The sequence below is a fragment of the Heteronotia binoei genome, chromosome 21 (genome assembly GCF_032191835.1).
Source record: "Heteronotia binoei isolate CCM8104 ecotype False Entrance Well chromosome 21, APGP_CSIRO_Hbin_v1, whole genome shotgun sequence".
Classification (NCBI taxonomy): Eukaryota; Metazoa; Chordata; class Lepidosauria; order Squamata; family Gekkonidae; genus Heteronotia; species Heteronotia binoei.
Window position 1 is genome coordinate 77,908,734 of NC_083243.1, and position 25,044 is coordinate 77,933,777.

The following is a 25,044-nucleotide window of genomic DNA, read 5'->3' on the forward strand; positions in this document are numbered from 1 at the left end:
CCTCTGAGGTGTGCACAACTCACACCTAGTGGATTTTGTTTCACAGGAAATTTCAGGCTTAGGGGGGTGTCAAACATGCAGCCCGGAGGCCAAATCAGAGGGCTCCAATCAGGCCCCCAAGCAACTGGCTGTCATCTGCTTCTTTCTGCATAACAGCTTGGTTTGCAAGGCTTGCTCAATCGCACAGGAGCTACAGAGCAAAGCCTCCATTTTCCCCAGTGGCTGAGGTTCCTCCCTTGGGGGGGAATAGCTTGCTTTGCCAGGTTCTCTCAAATGGGCAGCAGAGCTACTGAGTCAAGCCTCTCTTCCTTCTATTGGCTGAGGCTCCTCCCCATTCTGGTTCCCTGGAGAAGGAAGCAAAGAGCCAGAGCTTCCATTGCCCAGTGCCCTTCTTCCCCAACAAAGAAAGAACTTTTAAAACCAGCAAGTGCTGATGTTTTAAGCATGCTTTATTTTTTTTTAAAAAAATCTTTGTCTGTGTCCTTTATAAAGTGTATATCTTCGCTACATAACCATAAATAAGTATACACATGGCCTGGCCCAACAGGGCCTGGGCCAACAAGGTCTCATTTATGTCAGATCTGGCCCTCATAACAAATGAGTTTGACACTCCTGGTCTAACATCTTATTGGATAAATTAACTGAAAGCTTGACATTAAACATGCAGAAAAAGGCTTGCTCAGGTAGAAATGGGATGGCTTCTACAAAAAGAGGTCCTGCCGTACTAACCTCTTTGGAGTTCTTTGATAATGTCAACAAATATGGGACAGGTTCAGTGAGTGATCCAAGTATTTTTCTAATAAGCTTTTAACAAAGTCTGTCACAAAAACTTCCTTGAGTAAACTTAACATGGCATATAAAGCTGGATACTTATGGATTGGTAATGTACTAAGGCTGTGATCCGTTAAATGCCAAGGCTCTCAAGTCAAAGTTTTAAGGAATCCCATGACATTTCTCAGTTGTCAGTTTACCCTTAGCCTGTTTCTTGTGTGTTAGCTACTTTCTCAACACGTTTCAAGGTTTTGAAGAACAATCTAGGCTTTATCAAGAGCAATCATTTAGTCTCAGTGTTGAACATTCACTATTTCTCAGACTCAAATAATCTTGAGGTTTGGCAACATTCTATGAAAATAGCTGGCAAACACGTTGGGGGAAATATCCAAGCACAGACACATTCCATCATTGGTCACACTCTATGTGAGATTGCATCCCTATGAGAAGAGGAAAATCTCAAATTTGGGACATAATGAAATTCTAAGACATTTACCAGGAATGGGACCTACCTCTCATAAGAGTTCTTGTTCATCTTCTGGAGTTCTTTGGCAATATAATTTGTGGACAGAGTTCTATATTTATGCAGAAAATATTACTAAATGTATTTCATAACGAGTATATCACACAATCGCTTTGTCGTGTTTGTTCTGCGTTATACCAAGTCAAAGCATTGGTCTTATTATTGTCAATAATGTGCTGACTCTTATTGGCAGGGCTCTCTGGTGTCTTAACGTCACCTACTACCTGATCACCCTGACCTGGATGACCCAGGCTAGCCTGATCTCATCAGATCTCAGAAGCTAAGCAGAGTCAGCCCTGCTTAGTATTTGAATGGAAGATCACCAAGGAATTCCAGGGTCACTACACTTAAGGCAGCCAAAGGCAAATCACCTCTGTTTGCCTCTTGGCTTGAAAACCCTACAGGGTCGCCTACATAAGTTGGCTACAACTTGATAGCACTTTCTGCTACTTGAGCCTTATAACTGGAGATGCCAGGGATTGAACTTGAGACCTTCTGCATGCAAAGGAGAGGCTCCACCACTGAACTACCCCCATATAAATAAACCCACAGCAACTTCGTTTCCTCAGAATGTGGAAAAGCCCATTAATCAAAGTAACCATTTAATTTTATTTAATTAATTAGAATTATTAATTTTTAAAAAAATGCACCTGAAAGAATATTTCTTGAGACTGCTCTGCTTGATATACATACCAGGCAAATAAATATAGAACACTCCATGAGGGTTTTTATTAATGCATATACCAAAACAATTTTTATACTAAACAATATTCAGTGATGTTCCAAAGAATTCCCTTCTACAGAAAATTGTACAGTGTTCTCTCTTTGTTTGCAGAGCTACACAAAGTCCAAGAAATTCCAAAATGGATATGACCAGGGCTTTTTTTGAGCAGGAACACACAGGAATGCAGTTCCAGCTGGCTTGGCGTCAAGGGATGTAGCCTAATGTGCAAATGAGTTCCTACTGGACTTTTTCTACAAAAAGCCCTGTGTGAGACAATGGTGATGTCAGGGGGTGTGGCCTAATAGGCAAATGAGTTCCTGCTGGGCTTTTCCTACCAAAAAAGCCCTGGATGTGACCGCTTCCCAAAACAGCTGTGGCTGCAAATGGACTGCTGCTTTTGTCCTCTTTTCGGAGTATCCGTCTTCAGGCAGCTCACCAAAGGGATAAATTATTTCAACTGCCTGTGCTCTTGTCTCCAATGGATCTGGCTCAACACTTCTATTTGCCCTGGGCTTCTCTTGAAAGGGCCCTTTGGTGAGCTGCCTGAATTTCTTGGACTTCGTGTAGCTATGCAAACAAACAGAGAACATTGTATAATTTTCTGTAGAAGGGAATTCTTTGGAATACCACTGAATATTGTTTAGTATAAAAATTGTTTTAGTATATGCATTAGTAAAAACCCTCATGGAGTGCTTTTCATTTATTTGCCTATTTATACCTGTGAGCTCTCTATCTTGATATACATACCCGTCAGAGGTATTTAAATACCAGAGCCAGGGCTTTTTTTTTAGCAGGAACACAGTTCCAGCTGGCTTGGTGTCAGTGGGTGTGGCCTAATATGTAAATAAGTCCCTGTTGGGCTTTTTCTACAAAAAAAGCCCTGGCCAGAGCTATCCTAAGATTCCTTATTTTCAGATTTCTGACCACTTTATTTGCTTATTTTAAAACAAGAGATTGAAACAGGGCAGGTACTTATTTATCATTTCAGTTTTGCAATGATACAGTCTAAAACAATACAAATCAATGCACTAAGACTCAATGTTATGCTGTATACTCCTACACACATATATTGAGCTAGACAGAGGAAACCATTAAGACCTTTTAAAAAATCTAACTATACAAATAAACCAATTGTAGTTATATGCCACCAGTACAACTGCAAAGTATGCCATTCATCACCCACACATATCAAAGCAGCAGGAAAAGTTGGGCTAAATATGAAATTAAACAAAAAAATTAAATGTAAGTTTCCCAAGTAGTCAGATATTTTGTTTCTATAGACCTTATTCTCTAACACAACAGATCCTCTCAGAAATTTTGAAAAGGAGAAAAGCATGAGGTATGTTAGAATTACATATTTCAGTAGATTTTATTAACTGTCTTATTCAAATTCACCACTAATAAAGCTTGTTCCAGAATTCAGAATTCACTGGCTTTCACTTCTTGCAATGATAAAAACAGGCTGAATAAGGAGACAATTATGAATGTATCAGCTAGAAACATGGATTTCTGGAGACAGCATATCTCAGTACAGATGTAATGTGAATGACAGTTCAAAGAAAACTCAACTCCTAAACAGTTTTAAAATCAAAGTTCTATTAAAATAATCATGTAAAAATAATCAATGAGAAATCCTAGTGCAGACAAACAAAATTTCAATGAAAAGGTCTTTTGCTGGAAAATGCTTCTCATATCCCTAAGGCTGAACCTATACAACAGAGAGCAATATGTATCTTTCAGTTTTTAAAAACAAAGTAACAGTAGTGCGGGCTACTTAACACTGATCTTCCTTCAGCTGTTTTTCATCCATCACAATAAAAGATTCAGGCATCATTTTGATTAAAAAAAACAGTATTTGGAGAAAGACACACATGATTCCAAATCCTGAGAAATATCAGCCTTACGAATTATCATTAGGGAATGGCATGTTGTAATGAAAGGAATGTCACATATGTTTTCATCCATACAGTCCTAAAATGAGTTACACCCTTCTAAATCCAATGCAGTCAACGGGTTTAAAAATGTAATAGTTTAGGATTGCACAGCATATGCAGGAATTTCAAAATAGTCTTCTACGCATTTCAAGGCAGGATCGGGGACTGCTGACACACAACACATTACATTTATAGAGAAACTATACAAGGAATTTGTGTGAATGTCAGTCTTTCAAAAATAACATAGTAAGGTGTTATAAAAACAATGCAGTCACAAAGGAAGATCCAGGAAAGCAGGACGTGGGGTATGAGGGGGAATAATACAAACTAATAATCTCTTAACTTGTACATCCTGCTCCAGTTCATCATATTAGCCAAAGCTGAAGCCACTCCACTGCCTTTCTGCTTCAGTGGGGCCTCAGTAAATTACATAAGACTGGGACACATCACTCTGGAAGAGCTGCTGTAAGAAAGGAAAAATTGTGAAAAAATAGAGGCCTAGTTTAACAAAGCTTTGGCACTTCCCCTTCATGCTCTTTTAAATACAAACTCTACCAGCCCCTGATATCAGGCGAGATCAGAATGCATTTCACTGTTCTGCAGCCATAGACTCTTCTTCAGTCTCCTGCTTCTCTATATGAGCTTCCAGGGGAATCAGATACTGTACTTCCTCACTGCTGACTGCCACTTTATCAGGCTGCAGCCAGCGCTTCAAGTGTTCCAAAGTGCTGAGAGAAAGAAAAAGCGTTAAGTAAAAATGCAAGGTAGCAGTGGGGGAAAACAACAGCATAACCAGGCTATTAGAGTTTATTTTACTGTCTTCCATCTGTAGGTTAAGGGGAAATACATATAAAAAGTAAGCAATATGTAATCTGTTAATTATATTACATAAAAATAGTTTTATACCAAACTCATAAGTTACTGAGATAAGCCTTGAATATTAAATGCCAACTCAAGTAAAAGAATCATTTGCTAACTTTGGAAAATATTCAGGCTTTGGATAAACACCAAGGACTGAGTAGCTACTGAAGAACACCTATTTAAAGACTGTCCTATTGAGACTATATAATTTCAGGCCATAAGTGGGATATTGCAACCTTCTGGGTATAAAAAAAATGCCTTGCACAAAGAAGTTTCTGATGTGTTAGCTTTCTGTATGCCAGGAGTTTCTGAAGTGGCATAGTCAACCATGAAGCTTTGCACAGTGGAAGTAACTAAAAGATTTTATATAAACAGATGGGGACCTGCAGGAAATTGGGGGGTGGGGTTAAAACTCTCCAGGCTAGTTCTCCCTCCCATGCTATCTCAGCTCATGCTATCTTTTCCCTGCTTCCTTGTCTCCTTCCCACACTTCTCAGCTTCCCCATCTGCAACTTTCTCTTCCATTCCTTTCTTTCTTCCCCCTTGCACATTGTTCCCTTTCTCCCTTTCTCTCCCCTCCCTTCAGTCTCTCTCTTTGCTTCATTCTTCTTTCCTCACTCTCTTAACTCGGACATTACTTCAGCACTCCCATCTTCCTTCTTGTCTTTCCCACTTATCCCTTCCTTCACAACTTACCTCTGCAGCAAACATTTTGCTTTACCTAGGCAACCCCAGATTGTCTAGACGACTGCAAACAATCCAAAGATGTGCCAAAATCTTGTGAGGTAACCTCACAAAATCTCAGCATTAAGGGTTTTTCTATTTTTTCCATGGAATTTTTTCTTAATGCCTGAGTGTCCCCTCCCCAGATTTGGGAACTATCTCCCTCTGCTTTACTTGGCCCCATTCTGCAGATATTTAAAATTCACGCCCTTGGCTGATCATAATGTAAGAATCACAGAGCAACACAATAAAGGTATGGATCACATTGCATTGTACCCAGAAGGCTACAATAAGCCATTAAAGGCCTCAAAGCATGAAGTATACTTCTGGAGGATCACTCCTAGAACACTAGCTAAAGTTTAAAAAAGAATGAAACAGACATTTCATTTAAAATTTAATTTCCCACAGTTCCCTGACAGTTTTCCACAGCACCCATTCCTTCTCCTCTTGCCCCCAACAGAGATTATACTCTTGGACACAATATTAACTAGCTTAGTGTCATGGCTCACCGTTCAGCTCAGTCAGTCTTTCCAGTGGCTCAGCCAGGTCAAGCCAATGGTGAGTCTGACCACAATCCAGAAGCAGGTAAAGAAAGCTTCAACCCACTGACAACCCAGGAAATGTCATCTGGGTGGACAGATGTAAACCCTTCCAGAGGTTTACAACCAGAACTGTCATCAATAAGCACAAACTCTTCCCAGAAATTACAACCCACCTCTGAGGAGGACAGACTCTAGATCCTCAATGGGAAAGGAGACAAAGGCAGAAGAAGAAGAAGAAGAGGATGCTGCAGGAAGTGCTCACACCATAAGAGACTTCTGGCTCCTTTTAAAGGACAAGAAACACTTGGATGGGGAGGGCCTGCTGCAGTCCCATAAATACTGAGCAGTTACAGCCTGTTCTTCACTGGCAACAATTTCCACTCCAGCTCCTTGCTTTTCCCAGTTACTCCCTGGATCAGCTTTGCTTCCTAATTCCTTTGTTCTCCACTTGGCTACACTTCTTGGATTCCCCTTGGATTCTGACTCCTTGTGCTTCAACCTCTGAACTGGACTTGACCACACCTCTTGGAACTCGACCTGCATTGATTCCTGACATTGGTGCCTGGACCTCTTGCCTGGGGACTTGAGTATAGTTGGTGCTGTCCATCAAGCTCAGACACTGGGGGCCTTTCTGTGACCTACTGGCACTGGGCCTTTTGACTTTGTCACAAAACACACTTAATATAGAAAAAAAAATCACTACAAACTCTTTAAGTTTGTACTTAAAATCACCAACATAAATTGAAAACCCTCTGACTGCAAATGTTGCACCGTAGCCACAGATATGTGAAAGTATGAGGAAAGTGGGCAGTACTTAGTCAGCAGTCAGGAAAAGTACTGTGTTCAGCAAGAATCCTGGCATTTAAAAAAAGCCACACAACACCCCTTCTCCTAAAAGCCAAACTATAAATTACACAAGAGAAAAGGAAAGGTGGCAGAACTCTTATAGAAGGTTGCACTAGTTTCCCCCTCTAAATCATCCACATAAACCAAGCTTTTATCAGACTCACACAAGAAAAAAAAATACAGGCACCACTGCTGGAAACAAACCAGGCTGCCCTTCAGTAAAAGAGAAAAGAAAATCACTGAGATCTAATCACAGATATCTAGGATGTATAGTTTGGTTCTACACAGGGGTTATTTTGTAGAAAAATAGGTGATGGAGCTCATCCAGTGATTGTTATGCAGCTGCACACACTATTCAATGGACAAGGAGGTGGAACTCTCAGAAGGAGGAGGAGGAACTATCAGAAAGGTTGCTGCACTCCTGTGAGCTCTCACTGAATCTGAGACCTGGTTCTACAACATAAATTTTGAAGGCACTGTATGAATCAGACCCTAGCTGTCATATTATCACCTCTCATCAGGTTCTGTTCCCTCCATATAAAAGTCAGATTCAGACTTCTCCTGCAGAAACCTGTCCCAGCATTCCTTCTTGGCTTGAGCAAGGGTGTGCAGCATATCCTTGGAAGTCACTTCCTGAGACAAACCTTTTATTCTCATCAATCTTCTCTCTAGAGACAAACAGAAGGGAAAGGTGCTTTATTGGAACATAAAAACATCATAAGAGAAGCCATGTTGGATCAGGCCAATGGCCCATCCAGTCCAACACTCTGTGTCACACAGTGGCCAATATATATATATACACACACACACACACACTGTGGCTAGTAACCACTGATGGATCTCTGCCCCATATTTTATCCAATCCCCTCTTAAAGCTGGCTATGCTTGTAGCTGCCACCACCTCCTGTGGCAGTGAATTCCACATGTTAGTCACCCTTTGGGTAATGAAGTACTTCCTTTTATCCATTTTAACCTGACTGCTCAGCAATTTCATTGAATGCCCATGAGTTCTTGTATTGTGAGAAAGGGAGAAAAGGACTTTTTTCTCTACTTTCTCCATCCCATGCATAATTTTGTAAACCTCCATCATGTCACCCCGCAGTCACCGTTTCTCCAAGCTAAAGAGACCCAAGCGTTTTAACCTTTCTTCATAGGGAAAGTGTTCCAACCCTTTAATAATTCTAGTTGCCCTTTTCTGCACTTTTTCCAATGCTATAATATCATTTTTGAGGTGTGGTGACCAGAACTGTACGCAGTATTCCAAATAAGATCACACCATTGATTTATACAGGAGCATTATGATACTGGCTGTTCCCTTCCTAATAATTCCCAGCATGGCGCTGGCCTTTTTTATTGCAATCACACACTGTCTTGACATTTTCAGTGAGTTATCTACCACAACCCCAAGATCTCTCTCTTGGTCAGTCTCTGTCAGTTCACAACCCATCAACTTGTATTTGTAGCTGGGATTCTTGGCCCCAATATGCATTACTTTGCACTTGTCCACATTGAACCTCATCTGCCATGTTGACACCCACTCACCCAGCCTCAACAGATCCCTTTGGAGTGTCTCACAATCCTCTCTAGTTCTCACCACCCTGGACAATTTAGTGTCATCTGCAAACTTGGCCACTTCACTGCTTACTCCCAACTCCAAGTTAAAGAGCATGGGACCCAGTACTGAGCCCTGCGGCACCCCACTGCCTACCGTCCTCCACTGCGAAGACTGCCCATTTATACTCACTCTTTTCTTCCTATTAATTAGCCAGTTTTTGATCCACAAGAGGACCTGTCCTTTTACTCCATGACTCTCAAGCTTACTAAGGAGCCTTTGATGAGGAACTTTATCAAAAGCTTTCTGGAAGTCAAGGTAAACAACATCTACTGGGTCCCCTTTGTCCATATGTTTGTTCACCCCCTCAAAGAACTGTAACAGGTTAGTGAGGCAAGATTTTCCCTTACAGAACCCATGCTGAGTATTCCTCAATAACTTGTGTTCATCAATGTGCCTACTCATTCTGCCCTTGATAATGGTTTCTACTAACTTTCCCCATATTGAAGTCAGACTGACTGGCCTGTAATTTCCCAGATCTCCTCTGGAACCCTTTTTAAAGATGGGGGTGATATTTGCTACCTTCCAGTCCTCAGGAACGGAGGCAGATTTCAATGAAAGATTACATATTTTTGTCAGGAGATTCACAAATTCAACTTTGAGTTCTTTCAGAACTCTTGGATGTATGCCATCTGGACCTGATGACTTATTAGAATGGGGAAAGGTGCCTAAAAGGGATCATTAACTAAAATGATTAGATGCTTCTAATACGATGCTTCTAATACGAACTGCAAACGCCACTGAAAGCACCCTTTTGACATGGTGGGATATTCTAAGATTTTTCTTTTACATCCTCAGTTCACTTTTGTCAGAGAGGAAACAGAACCTGATTCAGTGAACTATTTTTTCCTTCACTGCCTGCTTGTGTTCCCATTTTAAAACCCACATTAAGAATGGGATTTGAAATACCCGAACATCAGAGCCCCATTTACACCTATAAGAAGATGCAGAACTGCATTCTGGGGGAGTCACAGCTCACCCTTATGCCTGCCAATAGTTTAAAGGAACTAATCAACTGGTGCTATTCCATGCAGAGCAATATCATGAAAATCTTCATATTTAAGTTTTGGAAACTCAAGCTGCTTTAAAGCTATGGCGTTTTTCCTGTTTCCCAACTAGACAGAAAACATAAATTGAATTTCTCCCTTTTATCTCGAGATATTGAACAGAATGATCTCATACACCCTCCAGGTTTTTATCAAGGAACATATCAAATAAAATTGAATAGCCTGAACACTCTCTCTTACACACATGGTGTTTCTGTCAAGTCTGGAGGGAAGTAAAGAGATTACTTCTGTTTTTTTGTAAAAGACTATACAATTTATTTTTAAGTATCAAAAATATCTAAAAGGCATATATGAGGTAGAAATAAATAATTGCAAGAAGATCAACAATGTTAACTACTTTTGTAAGTCCACGTCCTCCTATTATATTTATTTATTTAGTTAGTTTATATCCCACCCTCCCTGCTGAAGCAGGCTCAGGGCAGCTTACAAGGACCAGCTCCATCAACTTAAAATTTACCTTGATGGCAATGGGTTTTTAAATACAGCCTTCATTTTCAGTTTTACACAGCACTAACACTTTCTTAGGCATCAAGAGCAGACATACAATTTCTTTCACTCATAAGTTACATTAATAATTACATGCAATATACTTCCCTGAAAAAATAAGTACAGATTGCCAATATCTCAACAACTGAAGAGACACACTGACCTAAAGATGCCAAATAGACCTCTGAATCTTTTAGAGGTGCCCAGGGCTTCATGTTTGGTTGGAAAGAGGTATCCATTACTTCATTTTGGCTTCCTATGTGAAAGTAAGAGTCTGTAAAGGAATCTGCAAATGCATTGCTGGAGTCTTCATTCTGGTCTGGATGTGGAAGAGATGAACAGATTTCAGCCCAAAGGTCCTGGCTTGAGATACTGACTACCGAGTCAACACTTTCAATCATGATCATGATGGAGAAACCCTGAAAAAAATAAGATGGTTTATGACCTTTATAGCAGACAGTTCAAATTTTATTCCTCCTTTAACCCTCAAAGAGCAGAAGCAAGGACATTTTTAGTTCTCAGTTTTTGATCAGAACTTCTTAAATGATCCTGGGGGGTAATGCAAGAACCTTTTTTAAAAGGTTGGTGTTTTACACTTCGGTGGATATTGAAGTCAGTCCCCCCACACCCCCTCCAAGATCTAGAAAACTCCCTGGCTTCTAAGTTTGGCTTAAATTTTGAATGTCTGCTTCTGAGTAAACATGCATGTGATTAGTCTGCACACCACTGTCCTCTATAACCTTGGAGAATTTCAGCTTTAAACACACAAAGTATATTAGAGACTAAAACTCTTTGATTTACTTATTTATGACTACTGGAACTTTACAGACATTCTTCTGAAATAATTCATAGCAGGTCAGCTAGACGGAGACTCAAGACTGTATAATATGTTTTTACATAGTCTGTAACACTATAGCTAGATGAAGAGAGTTGAAATATTAAATTCATACTGGTTTTACTTACAGTTGTTTTTAAAGTTTTGTCCATGTTCCAAAACAAATGTATGAAAACTGGCTTCTGAGACATTTACAAAGGTGTCTTTCACTTCCATGAAATTAGAATTTCCTACTATGATGCCCACATTTTTGTCAAATGAAGGCAAGTGCAGGGTGTATGCACTGATTTTTCTAGAGAATTACAGTTTATGAAAGTTTTACCATCAACAGCAAATGTCAAGTTCACCAAATTCAGATAGGCAACCATCATGCTTAGAGAAAAAATGTTCATTAGATTCATTTGATAACTAATACTCCCTATGCCAATAGGCAAGTGCAGTTTTATGCTGCTGAAGAAGCTATAGTTGGACAATAACAGAGTTCAGAAAGGTGGAGCTATTTTTTCACTTATAGCTTGAAGCAGATTTTCTAAGTGAACCTGGCTTCACTGACTGCAGTGTTTATTCCATGCAACAGTAGCATGCAGTTAGACTTCTGTGCAGGTAATAACCTTGTCCCCAGTGAGGTCTGTGTCGCTTGTATATGAGAGAAGTGACAGCTTATAGCACATGCTGGAAAGTGAAACTAATGCTAGAGGCTAGATCATCTAGATGACAGTAGGTGGCTGGGTGCCAGGGATATTGCATCAGCCAGCACAGTCAGCATGACACAGCAAGTTGCTGATTGGCTGCTCAATGTATAAATGTACAAAGACACTTTGGTGTGTGTGGGTTAATGAAGTTGGAGTGCAGCGGAGCATATTGTCGGAATGGAGAGTGATTGGTGTGTAAATAAATGTATATAGTGGTTTTACAACTACTGTGTGCATCCTTCATTCTTGCATCACTAAGGATCACCCTCTTGGGCTCTAAGCGCATCGACAGAGTTATGGGCCCAGCACGCTTCCGCTGCGCCTAGAAATCCTGAGAGAGGTGGTGAAGAAAGGACGCTGAGTTGCTCCAGAGGCTGCCTAGGAGGCGAGACCAGCAGTGGCTGAAAGAAGGAGGCTGAGCAGGATGGCTACAGCAGGAGCTACCGTGCTGGTGGAGAAACTCACCACTACCAACTACAACGTCTGGTCGTTAAGGTTAGAGCATTTCCTGAAGAGAGAGGGGCTTTGGGACTGTGCGTCAGCTCCTCCCGCTGATCCCACGCCGGCAGAGGCCGTTCAGGACCAAAAGGCTCTAGCCACAATCATACAAAGCGTCGCAGATGACCAGCTGGTGCATGTCCGTGGGCACCAGACAGCAAAGGAGGCTTGGGAAGCTCTCAAGGCTGTGTATGTGCAGAAGTCAGCAGGCTCGCTGATATCCCTGACTCAAAGGCTCTACAGGAAACGTATGCTGGCCGGGGAGTTGATGAGGGACTACCTCGACGGTATGTCTATTTGTTTCCAAGAGCTAGAGGCGAGAGGGAAAGCGGTGGCTGAGGAAGATAAAGTCTACATAATATTGAGCTCTCTGGACGAGAGATATGATATGCTGGTGATAGCGTTCGAAGGGCAAGATGCCGTCAAGCTAACTTTGCCTTACGTGACTGGCAAACTCCTGGCAGAGGAACAAAGGCAGCTGGAAAGCAAGAAGACAAGCAGAAGTCTGTGGGAGCTGTTTCCAGCTGGCAGGCCAAGGAGGAGGAAAGAGCCTTGCAAATGCGGAGGAAGCGCTGTTATTTGTGTAATCAATTCGGGCATTTGCGAAGGAGATGTCCTCAGCAGCAGCAGAGGAAGAGCCGACAGCAGTCTTCAAGGACACCACAGGCAACTCTGGTGAGAACTGGCCCTGGGCTGCAGAGTGTGCCGTGGATTGTTGACTCTGGGGCTACACAGATCTTTTGCTGCAAGCAAGACCAACTGCAGGACAGCAAACCAGCTAATCAAAAAACCGTAAGCTTGGCTGATGGCCGGGAGGCAGAAGTGCTTTGCAAGGCACAGTCCATTTTCCTGGACTTAATCATACTTTTTGTAATGTGCTGTGTGTGCCAGCTCTAGAGACTAATTTGTTAAGTGTCTCAGTCCTGACGACAGCTGGGTTCACAGTAATGTTTGATGATAAGGGCTGTGAAATCTTAAAAAAGGGTAAAAGGCTGGCTAAGGGTGTATTAAAAGCAAATGTTTATGAGCTGGTGCAGACCGTGGGGAAGGCACAGACGGTGTGGAATAAACAGCCACACAGCAGGTGCATTCACCGCTTGCACAGAAGGCTCGGCCACGCCAGCTACAATACTATAAATAAAACCCTGGAGATATTGCAGGGGGAAAAGGTTGATAAGTGCAGTGTGTTTCTAGACTGTAATGTCTGTAAGGAAGCCAAGTCAAAATCATTTCCAGCATCTAAAAGGAGTGAGCGTGTGTCAGAGAGACCGCTCCAGTTAATACATGCAGACCTGGTGGGGCCGTACGCACCCAGTGTTTCTAAAAATAGATTTGGTTTGGTTTTGGTCGATGACCACAGTAGGTTTGCGTGGGTGTATGCTATTAAACATAAAAGCGATGTATTTGCTACATTCAAGTACTGGGCTAAAAGAGTACAGAAGCAACTGAATGCCAAGATAGCCGCGATCCAAACAGATCAGGGAGGTGAATTCTTAAATAAAGACTTTGCCAGCTATCTGAGGCAAGAGGGCATAGCCCACAGGGTTGCCAACATCTCCTCTCCGTGGAAAAACGGGGTGGTTGAACGCAGAGCCACAGTTCTCCAGAATATGTGCCACGCTTTACTAGAAGACAGTGGTTTGAAGCTGGCATACTGGGGAGAAGCCTTGAAAACGTCCTGTTATATTTCTAATCAGTTGTGGACTGAGGCTCTAAATGATATACCCTACAGGGTCCTATATGGGAGAAAGCCAACCCTGGACTACCTTAGAATCTTTGGGTCTAAGGCATGGGTGAACATTCCTCTAGACAAAAGGAGGAAGGGTGGTGCTAAAGCCAGGAAACTAGTGTTTGTGGGCTATCAGAACGGCATGAAGTCCTACAGATTTGTGGACGGGCAGGATGTAATAAAACTGAGCAGATCTGCCTCGTTTTGCGAGGATTATAATTGGTCTGATATACATGCCAATGAAATGCCCAAGGGAGCTGAACTGCAGCTGTCTCTGAAAAGTGAGGAGGGGCAAAAGCCAGAAAGTAAGCAGGTTCCCTCACTGAAACAGGAGGAAGAAGCTGCTAGCAGTTCAGACAGTGCAAAAGTGCAGAGCTCTGAGGCTGTAAAGGGTGAGCCAGCTGAAATCAGGGTCTCTGCAAGAGAAAATAAAGGAGTACCGCCAAAGAGGTACGGATATGATAATGAAATCCATTATCTGGGCAATGGAGGTTATCTGCCTAATGGAGAGCCCAGGTGTTACCAGAGTGCACCCGATTCAAATGTTGATACCTCTTTCACAAAGGAGGAAGGAGGTTATGTGTATGATGATGAACCTAAGAATTATCCCAGTGTACTAGAATTACTGTATGGCAAGTCTCCCAAGGAAGAGGGAGAGACATAAGCAACAGCCTGGAAAGAGAGGCTTTAAACAGTAACTAAATAAAAGGGTTCAATGTGTAAATGAACAGATGCTAGAATGCAAAAAGGAATGATGTAACATCAACACAGACGTGGCTCCAAAATGTGTATTAAGCTGTAACTGTAAAATGTAACTGTTAAGCTAAAACGTAATGAAATTCCAAACTGTAACGGTTAAACCAAAATGTAAAAAACTGAAAGCTGTAAAAATGTGTACTGGAAAAGAATGTGCCTCTGTACTAAACTATACGGTAACCGTTCTAACAGACTGAGCCAGCAGAGATAAGAGGAGTGCTCAGTCTGGGAAGTGAGCCAGCTGATAAGATATGGTCAGTCTGGGAAGTGAGCCACCTGATAAGAATGTGCTTGCAGGGTAATTAGCAAGCAGAGCGAAATGTGTGTGTGTTAGCACAGGAAGTTCAGGGAACGAAATACTGAACTGTGACAATTGTAAATATGGAAAGAAATGTAACTGTATGTATTAATGGTAATATGAACAATATGAATATGGAATATTGTATTGCAGCATGGGCCTATAATCTGAGGAGGGGTGTCGCCTGTATATGAGAGAAGTGACAGCTTATAGCACATGCTGGAAAGTGAAACTAATGCTAGAGGCTAGATCATCTAGATGACAGTAGGTGGCTGGGTGCCAGGGATATTGCATCAGCCAGCACAGTCAGCATGACACAGCAAGTTGCTGATTGGCTGCTCAATGTATAAATGTACAAAGACACTTTGGTGTGTGTGGGTTAATGAAGTTGGAGTGCAGCGGAGCATATTGTCGGAATGGAGAGTGATTGGTGTGTAAATAAATGTATATAGTGGTTTTACAACTACTGTGTGCAACCTTCATTCTTGCATCACTAAGGATCACCCTCTTGGGCTCTAAGCGCATCGACAGTCTGACCAGTGAGGCCTCTGCCATCTTCCTTCCTTCCACCTACTTATTTAGTTGGGTTTTTTTTTTAAAAAAAAAAAACAACCTTCAATAAGAACTGGCTCTTGGAACACCCAAGGTTGTAATATTGTTGATTATAAACAGATCTGGTTATTGCTTGGATTGCTGATTTCTGGAATCTTTCTAAAGGATGAGGAGGATATAAACATAAAATAAGAGATACAATAAAATGGTGCAATTTTATTGCTTTAATTATGGTTTAGTTACATTTTAACTACCCATTTTAACTATGCATTTTAACTAAACATTAACATTTTGGGGTTTTATCTATTGTCACATGCCTTGGGTCTTGGTTTTGTCAGAAGAAAGGTGGGCCATGGAAATACCCTAAATGAATAAATTATGAAGCAGTTCAATGCAAGCTCTACAGAAACTGCTATTGCAATAGCTTGAATTGGGAATAGTCTGAAACTGTATGGTTTGTTTTTGCTGCTAAAACTAAGTTGATCTGGCCTTGACTGGACTGCTGCCTGGATGGCAAAGCTCCTCAGAGCTACTCTGACTGCCCTGACTTGGATAGCCCAGGCAAGCCTGATCTCATCAGATTTCAGAAGCTAAGCAGGACCAACCCTGGCAAGTACTTGGATGGGAGACTTCCTTGGAACACCAGAAGTCAGGAGGCGGGAGCAGGCACTAAGCAAGCCACCTCTGTGAAACATCCAAGCCCCATTAGGGGCTACTAGAAGTCAACACACAAATATTCACAAAAAAAACCCCCACCATACTCTGACAGAGCAATCTTAAACAGGTATACTCAGAAGTTAACCACATTGTATTCAGTGGGATTTACTACCAAGAAAGTGTTCTTCAGATTGCAGCCTGAGTTTCTCAGGAGAACAAATATTTTTTCAGATGCAAATGTAAAGTATTTTTTTAAAATACAAAGAAACAGACAAATAGAGTATTCTGAAGAGCAGGTTCTCAGGCTAACCAACCAAATGCCATTTCACCACTGTGTGAAGTGGAGACAAAGAAAATTTGTCCTCAGCTTTCCACTACACATCCATCAATTCCACATATCGTCTCTGGGGATAAGCAGGCAAACACAAAGGAGGTACACACTGAAGTATATGCACAGCAAGTCTGATACATGCTCCAGACAAACAAAGTGCAAACTGCAGAGCAATCACTATCCCATGATTGTGGAGAAATGCCAAATCATAAAGTCCCAAATATACTCTTAATAGCTCAATATTTAAAACATTATATTTATCACAAAGCTTACACCTTGCCTTTCTCTGGAGACTCAAGGTGGATAACAAATGCAAACACAAAGCTGCAATAAGAGGATCCCAATAGTACCAGCACGTACACACTAAACATAAGGCTGCCTACAATACACAATATCCAGCATACCTCTGCTCCCCCCCAAAAAAGCTTTCTGTAATTAGACCTTTTTACAGATGTCTGGAAAAAACATGGACTGATGGTGCCTTCTCAGGTAGACCATTCCATAACATCAGTCTAACAACCAAGACAACCTTGCCAAGGCAGAGAAGGTGCAGAGCCAGGAGCAGGCAATCACGAGGATTTAACTGGCACACAAGGACAGGGACAGCCCTAGACTGTCTGGCACCTCAGGCAAGGCTAAGTTCTGGTGCCCCCCCACACTTATAATGTCACCAAGTCACATGGGGTGCCCTATTCAGTGACCCCAGAAGGCCAGCGCCCTAGGCAATCACCTAGTTTGTCTAATGGCAGGGCCAGCTCTGCACAGAGGTATGATATTGTAATAACAGAACTGATAATATGGCATAGCATGTTTGGTTTCAAAATAGATGACCCCAATTTAAATGCCTAATCAGACATAAGGTTCAGATCAACACATCACACAAGCCATGCACATGTAGGATACTTTAATTATCAAGCATGCTGCCCCTGGAGAGCCAGTTTAGTGTAGTGGTTAAGTGTGCGGACTCTTATCTGGAAGAACCGGGTTTGATTCCCCACTCCTCCACTTGCACCTGCTAGCCTGGCCTTGGGTCAGCCATAGCTCTGGCAGAGGTTGTCCTTGAAAGGGCAGCTGCTGTGAGAGCCCTCTCCAGCCCCACCCACCTCACAGGGTGTCTGTTGTGGGGGAGGAAGGTAAAGGAGATTGTGAGCCGCTCTGAGACTCTTCAGAGTGGAGGGCAGGATAGAAATCCAATATCATCTTCTTCTTCTATTCCCTGTGGGCAAGCACACCCTCCATTGTTCCCTGTGGACAATCATGTATTCCTTACTGGCAATCACTTTCCTTAGTTGTAGTATACTCACCCAGCTTAAGGTTCCCATGACAGCAAACAATAAAAAAAAATTAAAACAAACTTTTGAAATACATAGTACAAAATCACTTAAAAACAGCCATTAAACAAAGCCCATGCACAGGAAGGAAGGCCAGAGAGGGAATGCTAGACAACACAGATAAACCTTCACAGGTTGGCAAGAGATAATGATAGAGGGGGACAGATAGTTCTCCCTGTGGACAGAATTCGTAATTCCAAATATGGCCAACCCATGGGTCCACTGCCTCTCAAAACTCTGTTTTTGAGAGTCCATTGATTCTCAAAAACCTGTCCGCTCAATATCTTGCAGGTCTCTAAGGCACTACTGGACTTTAATCTAGCTATATTCACAGATATGCTGTGTATACTAACATATAAGGAGGATCAGCCACAGATTATCTTTCTGAACTACCAGACAAAGACAAATTTATCTTGCCACTCACATAGCTGACAATTTGAAGGACAAGCACCTGTTTCCACTTCCAGGGTTTTTACTATGCGTTTATTCTGTTACAGTCTAAGCCAAGACAATATACTGATAGCTTTTTTATTTATGATGAAACAGCCACTGCAAAGCTGCGACAGCCCCGTCGACTGCCAGGGGGTGTTGCGAAGAGAAGGCTTATAACAGCAACTCAGTAAATTTGCTTCTTTAAAAAAAAATCTAACCAGGATAGATAAGATTAAGATATCCCCAATATTGCAAAAAATCGGACTCGACTGTGCGACTAAACAACAACAACAAATATCATAAACTGCAGGCTCGAGAACAGAAGCACACTGGAGAGCTCGGCAAGACAAGAGAGCCTACCGGGCGGCCTCCAAGGCTGACCACCTGCGGGGATGCCACTGGACCGAGATGTGCCTCTTCCTTCAGGTCTCTACGCGCGCAAACTCCCCGCCCTCTTTCTTCCCTCTGCCCTCCCTTACCTACAATACTTACGTCCACTCTGCCCCTCCCCCTCCTTGGTTTTGAGGGTCCGAAAAGGGCAACACCTCAGCAACCAGAACACTAGTGGTCCTTAACTGACCAATTAGTGAGCGAGGCGGGGTCATGCAGCAGCTGCACGCTAGTCTAAGTAGCAAAAAGAACCAATCACCTTTTGTTCTTCTGTGATTAAAGAGATTAGAGGACTAACAAGGGGGAGCTAGTGTTTCGATTTACGTCCGGTTTCCAATTGCAGCTAATACAACTCTCCATGTGCGTGGCAAACAGCGTTCAAACTCAGAGGTATTAATGCAACGGTCTCAACGCAGGCAAAAACAGAGACTGGCCTTCGTTGTGGTGCTTAGAAATAAATCATGTCATGTCGAATAATTTTTTTTAAACTCCCCCCCCCAAAAAAAAACCTAGACAAGTTTAATTATTTCCCTGTAAGGTCCCATGCTGTTAAATGTTTCATACCAAAAAAAGTTAACAGATAGAGACCAGAAAGACTTTTCCTGTTGATTGCTAAATTTAAGGATATAATAGAAAATAACGGGGGCAGGGTCTTTAGCCCGTGCTTTTTTTTTTTAAGCCGAAATTTAACAAGTAAACCAATTGAATTTCTGTCAGCCAAAGCCTTTTAAAAGGAAGTATCTTTAATGCAGTATCTTTAATGTCGAAACATAGTGTTGGGTAGAGAGAACGATTGCCTCAAAGCACAGCAAGGAAAGGGAACTCAACTTGTCTGCTTTGTTCGCATTTTCTCACTGATGTATTGCCACCGTTTTCCCCGCATGGGGTGGGGAACCAATGATTCTAATCGGAACCGGAAATAAGGGATATCCAGAAATTTAACTTTGTTTATAAGTTTTTGGGAACGCGGATGAGACGGCTCAGTGGAGTTAAATACGACATTTTGTTGCCTGGCAGAAACTACTTGTTTTGCTCTTTGCGTCACTGACCATAGAGATCTCTTTTCTCCCCCACCCTCGCCTCTTCCTGTGTCAATGTATTAATAGCAACTGCTGTAAGAGGCTAGAATGTGAGGACAGGAGCATTTGTGCGGCTGCGCAGGTCAGTCTGTTGTGTCATTCTTTGCTGGTGGGTGCCTGCTGGAAGTGGCGTTACTAAGCTAGGGATATTGCCTGGGGGAAGGGGGGAATTTTAGTGATTGAGGGCGTTCTTTAGTCTGCTACTTACTGTCTCTAAATTTATTTATTTAATTAATTAATTCAATTTATATCCCACCCTCCCTGCGAAAGCAGGCTCAGGGTAGCTTACATGTTCATATAAATACATGGAACATAAAACCAGTTTCATGTTGGGAAATCCCAGCTTCCTTGTTCGTTGGGACTGGGTGGGACTTCATAGCTATTGGCTGACACTATTAGCCACAGTGTGTGTGTATAAATTTTTGGCCACTGTGTGATACAGAGTGTTGGACTGGATGGGCCATTGGCCTGATCCAACATGGCTTCTCTTATGTTCTTACCATTGGGTAGCCTCACGGTGACCCGCCTACTGCCAGCCCTGCCAGGCCAGAACCATATCATAAGGCCACTGACCTTTGAGCAAGACAGTTCTCTACTGAGAGGTTCTCCTGGAGCCTTTCTGATTATTACTTCCTCTCCTCAGAGCCTGTTGTAAGAAGTCTGGGATACTCTGTCTCCTCTCCCCTCCCCACCCCACACACACACACACAACACTGCTGCGAAGCAAACAGTAAACTGCGAGAGACATGTTCCTCTGCCCTGCCTGCTCAGGCCTGGGATGTTAACAGTCTTACCTCAGAGACAGCAAACTCTTCTCTGTGTCCTCACTGTCAGCCAGTCTCAGAAAGGGCTACAAAGATACTGTGGCCCTATGAAAGGCCTCCCAGCACACGCAGCTTCCAAAGGCCACACAAATAGCCAGGGAGGCAAGGCTGCACATGTATTCCCCCTAGGAAGTGCTGGCAAGAGCCTGTTGCTAGGCTACCCAGGCTGCTTTTTTCAGTAAAGAAAGAGGCCTTAGGTGAATGGAATAGCATACAGTCCACCCTCCAATAGGGTTGCCAATCCCCAGTTGGGGGCAGGGGATCCCCCAGTTTGGAGGCCCTCCCCCCCAGTAGGGGGGGAGGGAAATGTATTCTCTATGGAGACTGATTCCCATTGGGTATAATGGAGAATTGATCTGAGGGTATCTGGATCTCTGGGGAGGCTGTTTTTTAAGTAGAGGTGCTATATTTACAGCATAGTATCTGGTGCCACTTCTCAAAACAACCTCCAAGTTTCAAAAAGATTGGACCAGGAGGTACTCGGCGGTACTGATGGCAGCGTTCGATACGGTCGACCATCGGTTGCTGACGCCGTCTCGCTGACGCGGGGATTCAGAGGCTGGCCTTACAATGGCTTTCCTCTTTCCTTGAAGGTCGGGGACAAAGGGTGGCAATTGGGGGTGAACTGTCCCAGAGACACATGCTTGATTGCGGGGTGCCTCAGGGGGCGGTGCTCTCCCCGATGTTGTTCAACATCTATATGCGCCCCCTTGCCCAGATTGCCCGAAGGTATGGGTTGGGTTGCCATCAGTATGCTGATAACACCCAGCTCTATCTACTTATGGACGGCCAGCCTGCCTGTGTCCCAGCAAACTTGGACCTGGCATTGCAAGCCGTGGCTAAATGGCTCAGACAGAGGTCCTTTGCCTGGGTCGTCGTGGCTCGGGAAGGGAAATCCCTTACCAGCCTTTGACGGTGCGCCACTGACAACGGCGCACAAGGTCAGGAGCTTGGGGGTACTATTGGAGCCTTCCTTGACAATGGAGGCTCAAATAGCAGCCACTGCCAAGTCCGCATTCTTTTACCTTAGGCGGGCGAGGCAGTTGGCCCCTTTCCTGGAGCATGACGATCTGGCAACGGTGATCCACGCAACAGTCACCTCGAGGTTGGACTACTGTAATGTCCTCTACGTGGGGCTGCCCCTGTGCCGAACCCGGAAGTTGCAGCTAGTGCAGAATGCCGCTGCCCAGCTGCTATTAGGGCTTCCTAGATGGGAGCATATCCAGCCGGGGCTCTGGGGACTGCACTGACTGCCAATAATATACTGAGTTCGGTACAAGGTGCTGGTTATTACCTTTAAAGCCCTATATGGCCTAGGACCTGCATACCTTAGGGACCGTCTCTCCCCATGTGTTCCCCAGAGAGTGCTGAGATCGAGTTCTCAAAACCTGCTTGCAATCCCCGGGCCAAAGGAGGCCCGACTTAAGTTGACCAGAGACAGGGCCTTTTCAATCACAGCCCCTTGCTGGTGGAACCAGCTACCGGAAGAGGTGAGGGCCCTGTGGGATCTTGGGCAGTTCCGCAGGGCCTGTAAGACAGTCCTCTTCCAGTTGGCATACAACTGATTGGTACTTGAAAATTTCAAATAGAAGGCTGTAGTATGGTACTTTGGTAAATGGCTTTGTTTTACTGGTTTATTGTTTAAATGTTGTAAATTGATGTATTTTAAAACTTAATCCTATGTTAGAACTTTTGTGTTGTGAGCCGCCCTGAGCTGCTTTGGTGGGAAGGGCGGGATATAAACTAAATAAAATTAAATGAAAATGAAAGGTAGGGAACCAACTGCCTTATCGGTTGAAGGTGATAAAAGGCTGGTTGTGAGGGATGTGTGGGTGCATGTGTGTGTGTGGAGAGGGTTTCAACTGGGACAAAGTGTTATCAGTCCTACGGGAAAGGAGGTGGGTGGACAACCCAACTCCTAGGGCCTTGCCACCCAGTTTACATTTAGGATACTCATCATGGTCTGTCATAGTAGAGGAAGAAGGCTATGCTCCTTCAAATTATCCTCTTCACATGTGTTAACTTTTCATAAGAGATCCATCTGCATGTGCAGTTGACAAGGATTGGGGGGGGGGGGGGGATGGAAGGAAGAGGTTAGTGACCCAGTGTGCAGCATTGGTGAAAAGGGCAAATTCCTTGTTGAGGCTTATTGCCCTTGTACAGAGCCATGGTGCAGCCTCATTTATATAGGTCTATACAGGTCTGGTTACTGTATCTCAAAAAAGGATATTGCAGAACTGGAGAAAGTGTAGAAGCGGGTGACCATCAAGTGTTTGGAACACCTTTCTGATGAGAAAAGCAGAAGAGTCTGGATTTTTTTTAGGTTAGGAGAAAAGGCTGAGAGGGAACAGAATAGACATTTATAAAATTATGCATGGGAGGAGTGGATAAAGGGACCTTCTCCTTCTCCCATAATACTAGATTCAGAGGCACCCAATGAAGTTCATGGGCAATAGGTTAAGGGCAAAGAAAAGAAAGCATTTCTTTATTCAATAGGTAATTAAACTGTGAAATTGACTGCTAGTGGAGGTAGTGATGGCCAAGAGCAGAGAGATTGTTCTGAAAGGGGATTAAGCAGATTCATGGAAGAGAGGCCCATCAATGGTAGTAGCCAAAAGGGACTCTCCATATTTGGGGGTTATATAAACCTCAGAAAGCCCATGCTTGGAGATAAGATCAGGGAAGCCATGTTGGTCTGAAGCAGCAGAACAAAGTTTGAGTCCAGCAGCACCTTTACGATCAACAAAGTTTTATTCTGGGTATGAGCTCTCAGTGTGCACACACACTTCTTCAGATACACTAAAACAGAAGCTACCAACCATCAGGTTTTGTTTTTTTCCTGGAAAAAGGGATGCCAGAACTGTCAAAAGGGAAATAAAGGAGAAACACATGGGTGCCCTCATGAACTTGTAAACATTTTTTTGAGACTTTTGTTTCCATAAAGAGGTTCTGGAATCCCATTCCACTGCATTCCCCCTGAGGGAAACAGCATTTAAAGAGGACTGTATATTTTAATGTATATATATATCTCATGAAGATAGAATGCCAGCAGGGGGGTGGGGGCTTTCCAGTGTTTTGCACTTAGTGCCACATGTACGACTATCTGCCCAAAGGACAGAAGTCTTGGGTGTGTGCTCGATGCAAGGAGCTCCTGGTCCTCAGGGAACGAGTTCGTACCCTTGAGGCTGAGGTGACTGCCCTGGGGAAGCAGAGACGGTCAGTTAAGCACTTGGGGAAGACTCTTGGGGGCGTATTAGATGAGCCCTGCTCTGAACATAGCAGCCCCGTTGCTGCCAGAGAGCGTGAGGGTCGAGAGGGAACAGGGCACCATGCTGAGGATAAGGGGAATGCGCCCTCAGAAGGGACCTCTTCTTCGGTTGGTGAGCGGGAATCCTTTCGCGCCAAGGAACCATTCCTGGGCAGGGGGAGAGGGGGGGGGTTTGGTAGTTGGTGATTCGATCCTTAGGCAAGTAGACAGCTGGGTGGTGAAACCGCATACTGACCGTATGGTGACATGCCTGCCTGGTGCGAAGGTAGCGGACATTACGCGTGTAGTAGATAGGCTGATAGACAGTGCTGGGGAGGAGCCTGTGGTCATGGTGCATGTAGGCACCAACGATGTAGGGAAATGTAGTCATGAGGTCCTGGAGGAAAAATTTAGGCTGCTAGGCGGAAGACTTAAGGCCAGGACCTCCAAGGTAGCCTTCTCAGAAGTGTTACCTGTTCCACGTGCAGGGCAGGAGAGACAGGCACAAATTAGAAGTCTCAATGTGTGAATGAGACGATGGTGTAAGGAGGAAGGGTTTAAGTTTGTTAGGCACTGGGATGCTTTTTGGAACAAGCGGGAACTGTACAAAAGAGACGGTCTCCACTTGTCCCCGGATGGAAACAGGCTGCTGGCGCATAAAATCAAAAAGGTGGCAGAGCAGTTTTTAAACTAAATCTTGGGGGAAAGCCGACAGGAGATGAAATGTCTCTGGTTCGGGAGGACTCGTCTCAAAGAGATGAAGGGTTTGCTGCTATTTTTCTACCGGGTAACGGATCAGAGTTGTTGACTGTGATGGTGACGAGCAGTATGGACTGTCTGCCAGAGTCCCGAGGCGGCAGGAGGAAAGTGGCGGGCCTAGCTTGCATGGGAAATTATAGATGTTTGTATGCAAATGCTAGAAGTGTTCGAAGTAAAATTGGTGAATTGGAATGCTTAGTGTTGGGAGAAAACATAGACATTGTGGGAATTTCAGAAACTTGGTGGAATGAGGAGAATCAGTGGGACACAGTGATTCCTGGATATAAGTTATATCGGAAGGATAGGAAGGGAAGGGTTGGAGGTGGGGTGGCTCTGTATGTCAAAGAGGATATACAATCCAGTAAGACTGAGGTCAGAGAATCAGATTCCCTTTTAGAAATGCTTTGGGTTGAAATAGAGGGCCCAAAAGGAAATTTAACTATGGGAGTTTGTTATCACCCACCAAATCAAAAGAGAGAGGACGATTATAATATGATGGAAGGCTTAAAGATAGCAGCTAAACGTAAAAACTGTGTCGTAATAGG

General features: G+C 43.4%; 2 protein-coding genes across 5 annotated transcripts in view; one reads left to right on the top strand and one right to left on the bottom strand.

Annotated features, from left to right (window-relative positions):
- Window positions 1-3,358: 3,358 nt before the first annotated feature.
- Window positions 3,359-18,830, bottom strand: CCDC32 (coiled-coil domain containing 32). Of its 4 annotated transcripts, none has more exons than XM_060263102.1 (4): window positions 18,693-18,830; window positions 10,253-10,508; window positions 7,436-7,592; window positions 3,359-4,680 (listed from the first exon to the last, which is right to left on the bottom strand). In XM_060263102.1, exons 2-4 carry the CDS (start codon window positions 10,494-10,496, stop codon window positions 4,542-4,544), a joined length of 540 nt encoding a protein of 179 aa, XP_060119085.1. In that variant the 5' UTR covers window positions 10,497-10,508; window positions 18,693-18,830; the 3' UTR covers window positions 3,359-4,541. The 4 variants fall into 4 exon arrangements, with proteins under 4 accessions (XP_060119085.1, XP_060119083.1, XP_060119084.1 ...); XM_060263100.1 differs by having other exon boundaries at window positions 18,680-18,771; XM_060263101.1 differs by having other exon boundaries at window positions 18,561-18,731.
- Window positions 18,831-19,588: 758 nt separating this feature from the next.
- LOC132590165 (protein-L-isoaspartate(D-aspartate) O-methyltransferase-like) overlaps window positions 19,589-25,044 on the top strand; it is a 36,396-nt gene continuing 30,940 nt past the window's right edge. The window contains exon 1 of the mRNA XM_060263098.1: window positions 19,589-19,751. The gene's annotated coding sequence lies outside the window, so the exon portion shown is untranslated. The remainder of the gene's footprint in view (window positions 19,752-25,044) is intronic.